Source organism: Sinocyclocheilus grahami, unplaced genomic scaffold (assembly GCF_001515645.1).
Source record: "Sinocyclocheilus grahami isolate Dianchi unplaced genomic scaffold, SAMN03320097.WGS_v1.1 scaffold1714.1, whole genome shotgun sequence".
In the NCBI taxonomy this organism is placed as follows: domain Eukaryota; kingdom Metazoa; phylum Chordata; class Actinopteri; order Cypriniformes; family Cyprinidae; genus Sinocyclocheilus; species Sinocyclocheilus grahami.
In genome coordinates, this window is record NW_015506893.1 from 126,996 (window position 1) to 142,253 (window position 15,258).

The window sequence follows — 15,258 nt, forward strand, 5'->3', positions numbered from 1 at the left end:
ACTCCATGGACAGTGCAATTATTAAAGAATACAAACACAAGAAAATTATATATAAATATAGGTATGGATTTTTTTTTTATGCGCAGGACAGTATACTGTAGACTTAATAAATATTAATATCGCAACGACCCAAGTGATTCAGACGTAACACCTGCTTGGTTTGGGGACTTTTTGTTTTATTTTTTAAATTAAACCTAGTATTATCTTATGTTTGGTCCTTGCTAAATTGGCAGTTGTTACAGATTATTTTAATCTAATTTTGAGACAATTATTGGTTATTTAACATATTGTATGATCTTTCAGATTACCTGTGATGGATGTGACGGGTGCTATCACCAGTGAATAAAGAATATTATTGCCCAGCGTGTATTATCTGAATCAGTATATTACGAAAATTTTGTAAATAGTTTTTGCTTGGTTTTCAAAATTGCACTTGTATTGTTTTTTGTGTTTCTAAGATTGTATATTTTAGTTTGTATGGTTACAAAATTGCTTTTCTGTTGTACTGTATTGTACTATTGTATTTTTAAAAAGTGATTGATTTTTTTTTTATTGTGATTTCCCATTGTTTAAACTTGTGCACTCACGGTTAACATTAAAAAGACTAACGTCTTGAAATTGTGTAGTTTAGTAAAATAAAAAAGGGGTATCTTAGTGTATCTTTTAAGATCTGTTCCCCCTGTGTTTTCAGTGTAAAGTGTTCTGCAGATAAAAGTGGTTAGACATAATTATGACATTTTAAAAACACATCAGGAGCATCACTCTGAGTTACCTAAAATAATATAAGAGAGACTAGTCACTGTGCAATATAGTTTATTTGTTATTATTTCGACAAGGCTTCAGTTGTTTGACAGAAACACACATATACACACACAATAACAACAATAACAATCAAATGGAAATGTGTGTCTGAACAAAAGAATGCCCCTAACGAAGGAATGTAACTGTGTCATTGTAATGTATGGTGTTACACTTCATAAAACAGGCAAAAGTTAGAATTAGCAGGAAATCTGACTCTATGTTGCGATTGAACAGGACGTCATGTACATTAATACATATTTATTTTATAACAAATTATCTCATTAACATGGTGAAATGAACATTGCTTGCAGAAAGACAGCAAAAACACCATAAATTGACTTGCTTAACCGGGGTGAAATCATGAAGTCATGATTTCAGTACTGAAGTTATCAGGGTTGCCAGGATATAAAAAACCCCGCTCAATTGCTACTAAAAACTACCGCTGGAAAACCGCGGACTTGGCAACACTGTGAAGTTGCGCAGGCGCTGTGAGGGGGGAACAGGGGAACTGAATTCGCCGGAACACCGGGTCAGATACTCTCTGCGATTTTTTACTTTCACGGTAATAGAAGATAAAGACTCTTTAAACTCTGATATAATCAAGACAATTCATCAGTGCATTCTCAGTCGATGTAAAGTCTCTTCGCTATTTCAGTCTGCTTCTCAGTCAGTCATTGATTCCGTCGATCGGTTCGATTCTGTGACTGGCACACCTACATTACAAACACACCGGAGCAGATTACATATAATATTCACTGACCATCTTCCATTTTTCGGAAACTCATGTTTTACTACATCTAGAGCAATATGAAAAACATCTCATTGTTCTTTATGTTCTGGATTGTGGAAGGTAATATTCATGTTTCTTAAACACTTTCGGTTTCTCCTCCGGAATCGCTCATTCACGCTGAATGATAAATATATGGAATATGATAACAGTATAAATGTAGGACAGAAGTTTCTGTTTTTTATTGTTATTATATTGATTTGCAACTTTTTAAAAGATAACTAGCCTATTCAAAACAGTTTTCTTGAAATTGGTCGTTGGTGTTAAATTAATTTCGTGTTTTTTAAATCTATACTATTGGTATAATTTTCCTACAGGTGATTATCCTGGTGTCTATTTTTGATTTTGGGAAGGAAGATGCAGATAGCTTGTATATTTAATCAACTTGCATGTTGATCTGTTGTTACAGTCCTTTATGAAATATATTTATTTCTTTTGGAACCGTGCTAGTTTAAATTCATGAGCACAGAATGAGAATCCCAGACCTTTATACTGTTCAGATTATTATTATTTAATTTATATAGTTACTGTATACTTAAATTAAATCCAAAATGTCCAAAATCTAAGGCTGCTGCCTCGCTGTCCTATCAGGCAATGACTTTGCAGTCAGCATTTGTATACAAAGGTACCTCACAAACCTGATTTCAGACAGACTTCTGAGGCAGTAAAAGGGTCTAATGATATACAGCAAGCGATTTGTTGAAAACCAAGCACATATTTAATTACTAAAATGCTGATTTATTTTTAGAAAGTGAGTCAAAAGTTCAAAAATAGCTTCTCTGGATGCCATTTTTATCTAACAGCTCCACCTTCAAACAATTGCAGTCGCAGGTTTGTGGAATATCATAGACAATTACAGATATAACTGTACTGCCTTTAGAATGTTATCAGATGAAGAATGTACCATAAACATAGGGTTCAAATGTGCACTGGTGCCTCTGTATGCAGCCTCTGAAAAGCATTTACCAGCTTTCAGATGCAGCCAATGAAGTCGCATGAGATTTAAATTTTCATTTTCTGCCTGTGTAACTGTTCCTATTCGTTTTCCAGGTGTGTTTAGCGAAACAAAGTCAGTGAAGGAGGGACATTCTGTCACTCTGTTCCCTCAACTTACTGAAATAAAGAAAGACGATGTGATAGATTGGAGGTTTAGAGACATTCTCATAGCTAGAGTAAGAAATAACAATAACTCCTCAGTGTATGAGGATGCTCATGATGGGAAATTCAGAGGCAGACTGCAGCTGAACGGTCAGACTGGAGATCTCACCATCACAAACATCAAAACCACAGACAAAGGAGATTATGAAGTAACCAACAGCATCAACACCATTAGGAAGACATTCAGTGTCAGTGGTGAGTGTCTAATGCATGTCAGTGTTATTATTAGCTTATTAACATAGTTTTCTCTTTGACAATTCAACAGCATATTTCACATAATTTTACCGTGAAACAGAAAGAAAATCCTACAGCAAGCTCTAGAGCTGCACAATTAATCATAAAAAGACTGATCTCAATTCAAACACATGCGATCTAATTTCTAAATATCAGCGATTCGCTGGTGTCTATTAACCTTTGATAAAGTCCTACCAGAACATTTAAATCTGCTTTCAAAATAAAAATTCTGTCATCATCATCTAGTTGTTTTAAACTAGTAGGTTTTTGTTGTTGTTGTTGTTCTAAACCTGCATGAAGTTATGTTGAACATAATGGGAGGTATTTTGAAGAATGTAGGTAACCAAATGGATGCTGGTCCCCATAGACTTCCACAGTATAAAAAAAATAATACTATGGGAGTCAATGTGGACCAGCAACTGTTTGGTTACCTACATTCTTCAAAATATCTTCGTTTGTGTTCAGCACAAGAAAGAAAGAAATGCAGGTTTGGAACAACACGAGGGTGAGTAAATGATGACAATTTTCATATCTAGGTGAACTATCCCTTTAATGCACAGATAATGTAAGTTAAGAGACAATGACATGACAGACACCTGTTGGTCTAACAGCATAGTAACAGCTGTTACAATGTTTTGAGTATTTTTAACTGTTAAATCTGCATTATGTACTACTTATAATGTTCTAATTGAATTCAGCTCTGTGTTCACATCAAACAACTGCTGTAAAACAGCAGCAACTGTGAATAAGAAAATCATTGTTTTTGTGTTTTCTGATGGTACATAGTGTTTGTTATAGATCAGATACATTCACATGATGGGTCCACACTGCCAGAGACTAAGCAAATGAAAGCTGGTGATTTCCAGCAACAGCTGAAAGTTGAACTTTATGCAAGTGAGCAGTGAAGAGATATGCTGACTGCCAATGAGAATGCAGAAAGAGATCTGTCACCTGACACAGACTGATTTCCAGGCAGACTACAATACAAAATAATTAGTGTAAAAACAATTTCCACTTAGAAATTCCTAGTAATTTTACAAACTGTTACAAAGAAACTGTAAGTAACACATTAAATTAAGTGTGAAAGTCTTTAAAAATATCCTCTAATCAGCGTTGCCAACTTACCGACTTTGTCGCTAGATTTGGCGACTTTTCAGACCCCCTAGCGACTTTTTTCCAAAAAAGCGACTAGCGACAAATCTAGCGACTTCTTGGAAAAACCTTAGCAAGTCTCTGTGACTCGCCGGTACTACTGCGCGAGGTCTTGCTTTCCCAGCGCGCACGCACCTCTCTCTGCGTCTGCTCTGTTTAGTCTTATCTTATGTGTAATTGATTTCATCAGATGATGGCTCAATTATAAATCAGGATTTCTGTGATCTTGGAAGGTAGAGCTGATTACTTAGTCTTAAAGGGCCGCGTTTCAATCACTATATCATATTTATCCCGTTGTCTGACAACATAAACAGTAAAATATATAAATGAAAACAGTTTTATTGAGAATTTGGCTGATATTAAAATACAGTATGTGAGAGAGAGACAAACAAATGTAAAAGGCAATAAAAGGCATCCGTGATGTCACGAATATACTAATTAGCGTATGGCGTAATCTAGCGACATTTAGCAACTTTTCAAACTGGCTTTAGCTACTTTCCATTGAAAGAAGTTGGCAACACTGCCTCCAATAAGTCTTTTGTTTTTATTTGCAACCCTGAGGCCCAATCCCAAATCTATGTTTTACCCCTTCCCCTACCTCTACGCCTTCCCTTTGTCCCTTGAAACAGAGTGTCAAGGGGTAGGGGTGAAAATATTATAATATAAGAATTGGAACACCTACAGTTACACATCATCTACATGCTACAATACACACACCTATACTGGTGTGACTTACAATAACCACCGCGTGCGCAGAGTCATCCTCCAGGAGCTGCTTCCAAGCTACATTAAAGTGATTATTACGTTTTGAATATGGATATTTTTCTTACAAAAACGCATCGATTCACTACAGAAGGCCTCGGGTCTTAGATTTTCCTTGTGCCCCTCGATCATCCCCAAGATACTTAATTTTTGTGATAGTTTAGTTTTTTTGTTTTGTGATTAATTATTAAATGTATTCTCGCGTTTCAAGACAGCCACCGTCAATCACATATGCACAGCTCTTTGATTGCACTCTAGTCTCTGGTCAAATGCTTTAAAAAAGCTATAATCAGTGATGTTGTCTGCAGTGTATGATGAATTCATCTCTTATTTACATCGCATGTACATCTGCACTTTGATGTTTCTGATGAGAGAATGCACTGAGTGCACTGACTAAAACTTTTGCGTATCAGCGATGTTAATATTTAGTAAAATCCCCTTAAATAATAGAAATATTAAAGAAAAAATTCTTGAACTAAAATCACAAAAGCACAAATCTATATTGGTTCGCATATAACTCTGTCTTCATTTGTATGTTAATCTATAAGAGTTTGGGCTGTTTAATATCAGGATTTTGTCAAAAAATCCCCATGGCCCCACCCTGCAACATCAAGACCCGCCCCCAGATAAAATATGTTCCGCGGCTATGGTTTTTGAAGTAAACTCACTAGTTGTAGAGAGAGACGCACAGACGTGCGTACATGCAACTTTCATCTCTCTCTCTCTCTCAAATCGGCCATATTTGAGAAAAAAAGTTGAGCAATTTCTAATTATTGGGGGGACTATTCACCCTCAATGTCTATTGTGGTTATCGCCCTGATCAGACATGAAAATATGTTGTGGCACTATCGTGCAGTCAGTAATGGTTTAACGTTAGCAAACTTTAGTGATTATTTTGCAAACATTTCTTTGAATAACATGACCGTAAAAATGTAACATAAAACAGATGATTACTTTTCATTAAAATCTTTATTAATGACAAAAATGCTTACATTTATAGTTGTTTTTGTTTGCTTGGGCAGCCATTGCCGCTGTAGCCAGTTTATGCTGAGATCATTCTCATACCCCTTCGTTAGAAAAATCTTCGTTTACCCCTACGTACTCACAATTTGTACAGTGTCCCAACTTTTTTGCAATTGGGTTTGTAAAACAATCTGATACTGGTGATGATTTATTGCTTACTATTGTGTGAGTTTATTGATTTGATTTCTGATTGTTTCTGTTTTATTAGAGAAGTTTCAGCTTGAATTATTAAATATATATATATCTAAAAACAAATTAATGTCCAATGCCCTGCTAGATTCTGTTCTCTCACGATTGTGCTCTAGCCTCTAATCAAAGAACTTAAACCACTGATACATTAATACACAGTCAAGAAAAAAACATGTAAAATACAAATATCAGGCAATTTTAATATTTTACATGAGACAAAATGACAGAAATTAAAACCTTTAATGTTTTATTTTATTTTTAATATGTTATTTGTCTATTGAAATATGTAATACTTGAATATGTAATTTAAAAAAAATGTATTTAAATAATATGTATACACTTTATGAATAATGCATTCCTTTTCTTTCGCTTTATTTGTAGATTTCTTTTCATATTGTAACCTTTCCTGACGCTTCAAAATAAGATTCATGTCAGGCAATTCCAATCAAGGTCCTTAGTACAATTTACAATGGGGAAAATATTCCAAATATAGTTATTAGCCTGTAGTGGTTTTTATGACTTTAAATGTGATAATGTGGTATCCGATGTCAAAAAAGTAATTATTTATGGTTTTTGAATGCTAATTTACATTTAAAAAGTGGTGTACTTTATATCCTTAATATGAAGAAATGGTCATTCTTGCCTGTAAATAGCACATTACAGGCGTCGTTTACTCTGAGAGAAAATTATTTCTCCCTCTAGTGGTCAAATAATTTTAAAGTTTACATCTGCTTTCCTTAGGTTAAAGGTGGGGTAAGCGACTTTTAAAAAACGCTTTAGAAAACTGATTCGGGCCGAATAGCGAAACAAACTTGTAGCCAATCAGCAGTAAGGGGCTTGTCTACTCATGATGTGGAGGAGAGAGAGTTCAGTGCACAGGACAGACATTAGCGAGCCGAGCAACAGAAAGATAGAGATGGCGGATAAAAAAACAAAAGAGGAAAACGTCTGCAGAACAAATGAAGGTTTGAGGCAATAAGGCAAGAAGTAGAACCCATGTAAATATCGGATTAGCTTTCCAGCGCTGGAGAGAACTCAAGGAGCGGAAGGCCTGTGATCAGACACGGATGTTTCTTGTTTCTTCTCGATAGGTGAGTAACACTGTCTGCGCCGCAAAAGCTAAAGTCTGTCTACACTGGACGCGACAAAGCGACCATTGAAAATCATTTGAAATTTGTGTCAATACTCATAAATAGAACACAGCAGCACTTTTCTGTCGGGGATTTGTCGTGTCGTGCCGCGCCGCATCCAGTGTAGACCGCCACTCGCGTCCGGTGTATACACGGCGTAACATTGGTTTTGCTTTGTTTCACAGAACTAATCATTGCCTGGTTTGCGTACATATGTGTGGGGCGGAGCTATAAAAATAGGCGCGAGAACCTTTTGGGGTAGGGGCGTGTTTGTTTAGGTGATTTCAAATGTCAACATTGGCTACTAGAAATCGCTTACCCCACCTTTAAAGCACATGTAACGGCAGGGCTGGGGCTACCTATAGGCAGAGCAGGCAATTGCTTATAGGGCAGGGGTGTCCAATCTTGCTCCTGCTGTAAAATCCCTATTTGGCCGTTTCCAAAAACTGAGGTAGATTTAAATATAATGAAAGCAAAGGAAAATGGGGAGCGAGTGAAAAGGACACTTGGCAAGGCAGTAGGCCTACATAAGAAGCAAATATTCATACAGATGGGTCCAAAGATGAAGACGATAGGGTAGGCATAGGAATATATACCAACACTGGGTATATAGGGTCAAATGGGACATGGATAATAGTGGAAGAAAATATTACAGTGTACAGAAATCTGCCAATGCACATGGTTGTGATTAGAAGGAGTCAGTTTTAATCAGACTGAGATTTGACCACACAGGGCTAAATAAAACATTGTGCCAGATGAATATTTGGAATGTAAAATCATAGAAAGTGCAGCACATATACTATTAAATTGTAGGAAATGTAGGGAAGAGAGGAGATTAGTTAGTCTGGAAGAAAATGGAAGCTTTAGGGTGCATAATTTGGGAACAATACAAGAAGAGGTAGAGGATGCACAAAAACCTGTTGTGGGATATCTGAAAGACATAGGGATATATTATAGGATTTCGTTTTTTTGTTTTGTTTTGTTAATATTAATAGCATGTAAAGTAGTTTTATCGAACATAATTGATGCTACATACCCCGTTACAGTTGGTGGCGGTATGCACCTGATAAGTCATTATTGTAACCCGCTATAAAACTAAAAGAAGAAGAAGAACAACAACATCAACAACTTCCAGGCAAGTGTGTTAAGTTTAGGGTTGCCACCCGTCCCTTAAAATACGGAATCGTCCCGTATTTAAAGGTAAAATGATGTGTCCCGTATCAAATCAATTTACACACCCACAAGTTGTTACAAACCTGTAATAATTTCTTTCTTCTGTTAAGCATAAAAGAAGATACTTTGAAGAATGTGGGTAACCAAACGGTTGGTCTTCAATGACTCTGATAGTATTTATTATCTACTGTGGAAGTTACTGAGGACCAGCAGCTGTTTAGTTACCCACATTCTTCAAAGTATCTTCTTTTGTGTTCAACAGAAGAAAGAACTTTATGCAGGTTTAGAAAAACCTGGGTAAATTATGACAGAATTTTCATTTTGGGGGGTGAACCATACCTTTAAACTGACAAACACATCCATGCTTCTAAAGGTATAGGCCTATTGTTTTATTAAAATTTGGATAGCCTGTTAATATATTTCATACATTATCAGAGCTTAGTAGACATAATTATTATATTTTTAGGCATTATTAGCCAGATTAATTAATAGATTATAGGCCTATTTTATGTTATACCCTATCTATTAATTTATCATTTATATTAATCAACAATCAATATATAGATAATAAATAATCATGTCATTTGGCATTTTAAATAGTTAAAAAAATGCTCAATTATTTACACAAAAATGGGACAAATAGTTAAGCAAATGAATAAAGAAATTATAAAAATTCATCCCATTCTGGTAACAGCTGCAGAACTGTCAAAAAAAAGACTAATAATAATTAATAATTATAAATAATCAAATTTAAAATAACAATATTAATGCGCTCAGTTGCAAGTTTACATAGCCTACTTCAGCATGTTTTCTCATGGTTTACTGTTGAGCTATGAGTTTCTAGGGTTTTTTGAAATATAAAATATGTCCCGAACTAGGGTCCCCCCAGTCAATCTTGGCCATTTCCACCACTGCATATTATGGATTTCTTATGAAAAAGAAATGGAGTCACCTTTTATATATATATTTATATATATATATATATATATATATTTTTTTTTTTTTTTCTGAAAGATTTTAATGATTATATTCCATGATAAATTTTAGGTTTAGATAGCAGGGACATGTGACAGATGCTATATATATATATATAAAATTTTTCTTTTCTTTTTTTTGATGTTATTGGTAGTTTTTATTAATGTTTTAAGTTATATATATATATATGTATATTAAATGTGCAGTTAGATTAATGTTCAGGATGCTTTGCTTAATAATAAAATGTATTTTTGAGTTAAATTTTATGCATATTTATGTATTTTACTTCACAATTTTCACCTGGTGGAATATAAAACAGGTGCAAAATTCCCACATACTTGCATCGAGGGACCCGAGCAATATTTGATGTAAAATGTTGATTTGGCTCCTTAGATTACTACACAGAACACACTAGTAGCCGCAAAGCAAGTCACTGAATCCTCAAACCACCTTGACTTGGCAAGTCATCCCTCACAAGTCTGTATCTGAAGATTGAATCTCTCATGGTGAGATTTTCTTTAGTCTATGGCTTTTTTTCACACACCATTTTGTCCCAAGAGCTAACTGGTAAACTGCTTGAAAAATTTTGTTTTTAATATAAATTGATTAAATTACATCTGAATACACTTTTGATTGTGTAGTTTGTGTATATTCTTGCACATTACTTCTAATGAAAACTGGGTTTGTCTTGCTAACTAACACTATCTAACCTTGCAACCCCTTGTACAACACAAATCTAAAGGATGTCTTTGAATAGATTCTGACAAAAAGTCACACTGAATATAAGATGCCAAATATTAATTGATGAGTAGTCAGTACAATATATAACCTAGGGTCTGGTTTTACCCCACAATTTAACATACATAAAGATGAGTTTCAAGCGGAATGCTAACGCTGTATTGCTTTGTAACGTCCTATGTGCTGGCATACTTTCTGTACAAATAAAAGCATATTGAAGCAAGTCTGAAAAGTGTGTTATGTTCTGTCAGGTGTGATTTAAGCCATGTATCCTGTGTTTGTGTTCTTTTTGAATTCGGAGCCCATGCTGTGGTTTTCATGAGCGTTTACCTTAATAAAAGCAAAGCCTAGAATCATCAAGTAAGTCTTTTCACTTATTTTGATCGCAACAATATGAAAACATTTTTGGGCAGAAAGACAGCTTTATAATCTGCTCTAGCGTGCTTTACTAACATTGATTATGGATTTTATCAATTTCTCGTGAGGACGCCTGCATACACCACCTCATCCTCCTGTTTGACTCCCTGAAAGACACAAAGATAGAAGATAGAAAGAGACACATCTCAGATTTGTTCAAAAACACTTACAAACATATATTGTTTGCTAATATATTAAACATTCAGTGTGGTAGTCTTCAGCATGCTAAGATGTGCTGGGCAGTTTGACCACTTTTCTTTTGTTGCATCACATATATTGTAATGTCAAAATAATGTAATGTAAAAATACTAGCTTATTATCAAAAACTGTGGAAACCAAACTTTAACAATTTAATATTTTAAAATGTAATAAAGTGGAAATGTAAGTGCTGCACATCAGGTTTACTGTGTAAATTAAAACATGACGTCATAATCATTTTTATGAATTTTATTTATTTTTTAAATGATTGCATATACATTCCAGAGGCCATTATCATCAGCGTGTTACATACGCTGTTATGTTTCATTTCAGGTTTTTGTAAATTCTATCCAGCAGAAAATGTAACCTGTCTCCTTATACAACATAGCAGTGACATATCTGTTTTATTTTTCATGTTTTCTTTATCACACACATTCATGCATAAATCAGCAGAAATGTGCTACTTTTTTCTCATATTGGCTTTCTGTAGGCCCCAGTTTCCGGTGAGACAGCTTAACAGTGCTTGTTTAGCAAAAACATGCTGGACTGTATCATTAGAAGTGTTTTTACAATTGTTTTTATGAGGATGAGAGATCTGTACCTGACCATGGCCATGTGTTTCTTACCCTGTTTGGTCATTTCTCTAATGAAATACAGTAGCTGTTTTGAAATCTAAACTTATTTATTAACTATTGAAGTTAGGGGCGTCTACAATAATCATTAAATCAACACAAAAACAACAAAAAACTCTATATTACATTGTTTATTTTTCTTTCTTTTTTTTAAACTACTTCATTATTATTTTTTTTATTGTTTTATTATTTTTATACTTTTACAGATGTGTCAGCAGTTGGTAACACTTGCCTTCTTGGTCTGTTTTTCTGTGTCTCCTGTAGATCCAGTAGATCCCGACAGCAGCCGCAATCAACAGAGATCCAGCAACAGCTGCAGAGATCAGCCTTTTCTGAGATGCAGAGCCTGGAGAATGTGAAGGAGAGTGTGGAGTCTGTGAAAAATGCTACAGAAAATATTATTAGCCCAAATGTAACTTAAACAGAATTTAACATTTCATTAAAAATAAATTAGGTATTTTGTGAAATTCCTGTTCTATAAGGACAGACAACAAACACACTGAACTTTTCATAGTATGAAAAGATGCCTAGAGACCACCAGTTTGTGTATGCAGTAAAATCAAGAATCAGTGATTTGTTAATTCTCTTTAACCTTTATCAAATTCACAAAAGTACACAGAAAAAAGTTTTGAATGTTTGACTGGCCAACTTTAATGTATTTTGCAAAAATATATAAAATAATAGATTTAATAGGATCGTAATTGGGTGTAAAAGGGACATCTCAGTCAACAGTATTTGCCAGGAAAGCTGGATCATCACTTTGTGACAAATTTCATGACATAATTGACAGAAAAATCACATTTCTCAATGCAAAAATTTCACCATCTACTATGCATAATATTGTGAAAAGATTCAGAGAATCAAGAGAAATCAGTATGTAAGGGGCGAGAAAAGACAGTTCAGTTGAATGTGGACAACCTTTGAGGCCTCAGATGGCATTGCATAGGAAACCATCATGCTGCATGCTGTCCATGGTTATTTAAATCAAGCCAATGCCATGTTTCATTCTGCATGTGGTTTTGTAGACACGTGTGGATGTGACTGACCGGCCTGCAAATATTGAAAATGTATGACCTATCATGAAAAGAAGAATCAGACGATGACCACAGACTGATGAGCAGCTGAAGTCTTGTATCAAGCACGATTGGGGAACAATTTTGTTTGCAGAACTTTAAAAAAATTAGCATCCTTAATTCCCAGACTATTCAAATGTTTAATTAATAGGACAGTTGATGTGACACAGTGGTAAATATGCCTCTGTCCCAATTTTTTGGAGTGTGTTGCAGCTATCAAAATCAAAATTTGTTTATATTTACAAAATACAATTAAGTTGGCCGGAGAAATAATTGGAAATCTGGTCTTTGTACTTTGAAGGTTATGAAGGTTAAAGAGAATGAACAAATGACATATTCTTGATTTTATGGCATTTTGCAAAACGTCCCAACTTTTCTGGAATTTGTTCTTCTAAGCAGTTTGTTTTAGATGTTGTTTTAAATTATGAATGCCAAATCATCAAAGTTAAGCCAGTGGTAAGAAGCCCATTTTAAGATTTTTTTTTCTTCTTCTAATAAATAGTATAGACAGAACAAGCGCACGTGCAATTGTGACTCACCATAGACAGTAACTTTTAATCTGTATGTGGTCTGTTTTGTGGGATCTTTGATGTTTACTGTATAATTTCCAGAGTCTGTGGTTCTGGTGTTTGTGATGGTCAGAGATCCAGTCTGATTATCCAGCTGCAGTCTGTCTCTGAATCCCACAGCATCACCATCAGATGTGGAGACTTTTCTCTCCTCTTTATTGATTTGAGCTATGCGAGTCTCTGGATGTCCAAATGTCCATGTTATCAGAGTTGTACGCTGTAGTTCAGTAACATTAGTCTGTAGAGTGACTGATTCTCCCTCCGTCACTGACACTGACTTCACTGCATCTGGATCAGCAAACACTGGAGATCAGAGTTTCACAGTTGCACATTACAGTTCTTGTTAAAGTAAAAATGAATATATTAACATTGGTTTAATCTAGGTTTATCTTTAAGCTTGTAGATTTGAAATGATCACAAACTTTCTTGAGACTCTGAACACTGCGGTGAAGTGAGCTTTATTTTTCAGAAAAGTGACCAGACTGTGTGTGAAGGACTTTTAGCACTGGCTCTCATTGAACTGAAATATCAGAAGTGAAATAAAGCTGCAGCAGCCATTACATGGCAAACCACCAGAGAGATTGGTCTGTTTTGAGTACATTTAACTGGACATCAGCATCTCTGGTGATGATTTTAGGCGAGTAAAATTACTGAAAACAAAACTTTTAACCATTAGGTCAGGGCATTGTGACAACAACATACTGTATATGAAGTTTAATGTGGAGCATTGCAAAGATATACAGGATCCTAATCATCAGTCATGTGTGAACACCATTTGTGGTTGTTTCCCAAAAATCTATGAACGAAACACTCAGATCTCTCAATTTCACCGTTTTATTGCACTATTTTTTCAAGGGGCAACTTTTTAAAACTCTAAAAGTACAAAAAACTAGTTATTTTGCTTTCTAGTAAATCACAACAGGGCATAAGATAATACAAATAATTTGGCTAACAGCCTTCTTCAGTGTTCATCAAAACACAACAGTATGATCTGCTTTCAGACTGGTATTAATAATGATCGGTTATTTCAGTAGCAAACAAAGTAAGACACTTATTGTACAGAATCTCTAGATGATCTGAATGAACAGTATTACAGTCCTATTATAAACACTCAAACTGACATATATGAGTAAAGCCAGTTATACTGCATTATCGGTACATTCGGCTTTCAGAACGTAGGAAAGTAAGTTGTTTTGTTTTACATTTTTAAATAAGATTTAAGCCCCTTCCGGTCTTAAATTCTGATTGGATATAAGCTTTATTTATATTGCAGATACTTGTACCGTCAGACAGAAAAAAAGCCAACCGATATATAAAACACTACGAATTCTGATTTCATCATTTAAGATGTCAATAAAAAACGCACTGAATGTGAGACCATAAATGTTGATTTATGATTCTGGTACAACTGAAACTATACACATTTTTCAAACTTACCAACCAGAAGCCAAAAGCACAAACAGCAAAAAACAAACAAGCAAAACATTTTCTTCAGCAGTTCAGAAAAAGGGAAATAAAAGTCCTGTAGTGAGTGTATAATCACTGAGATGAAAACTGCTGCAGTCTGTGTTAGTACGTGTCTGTTGTGGGTTGTACTTCAATTCTGCTGATCTTTTTATTTTCTTTCTAAATCACAGTCTCTATATTAATGACACAGTATTGATTTATGACCTCTCCCACTCTTGTTTGGACTAGATTAATTTAATAATCTAGTCTAGAAACAAATACTATAGCTTAATTGTTGGTTTCCAAATGAAAAATAAAAAAATACTGCAAGAGGCACGTTTAGGCCAAAGGAAGGGAACTCTGAATGGGAACTTATTTACTTCTACCTACATTTCAGCAAAGACTAGTGATAGAATTTAAATTAAACACAAACAATGTATGTTTTCATTATTTTGAGAAGTCGGGTTTGAGAAAATGATTATAAAGTGGTTGTTTCTGCTTTGGCTGCAGTAACTTCCACCAAACATTTCCTGTCATTGCAACACAGTGGTCAGGAGGAATCCTGCACCATTTCTATTTGAAAAACACTGTTTCATTTAAGTATTATTCTTACGGTCAACTTCAGAAGATGTATTGTCTTTTGTTAAAGGTAAAAGATAATGTACTCATGTGCTTTGTCTGTCTATGGAATATGGCTTTTTCTGTGTTGTCCTTCCATGCTGTTTTTGTCTTTAGAAACAACCACATTTTCCTTCAGGGCTAAAGCCTTTCACTGACACTTGAGCTGAAGATTCTTCTTAA

General features: G+C 34.8%; 1 protein-coding gene across 1 annotated transcript in view; it reads right to left on the reverse strand.

Annotated features, from left to right (window-relative positions):
* The window catches only part of LOC107572187 (uncharacterized), an 89,687-nt gene extending 75,190 nt beyond the window's left edge, over positions 1–14,497 (reverse strand). Inside the window, exons 1-3 of the mRNA XM_016258606.1 lie at positions 14,449–14,497; positions 12,982–13,314; positions 11,602–11,715 (exon numbers count right to left, since the gene is read on the reverse strand). Of these exons, the coding sequence (XP_016114092.1) occupies positions 11,602–11,715; positions 12,982–13,314; positions 14,449–14,497 (496 nt within the window). The remainder of the gene's footprint in view (positions 1–11,601; positions 11,716–12,981; positions 13,315–14,448) is intronic.
* Between the last annotated feature and the right edge of the window lie 761 nt (positions 14,498–15,258).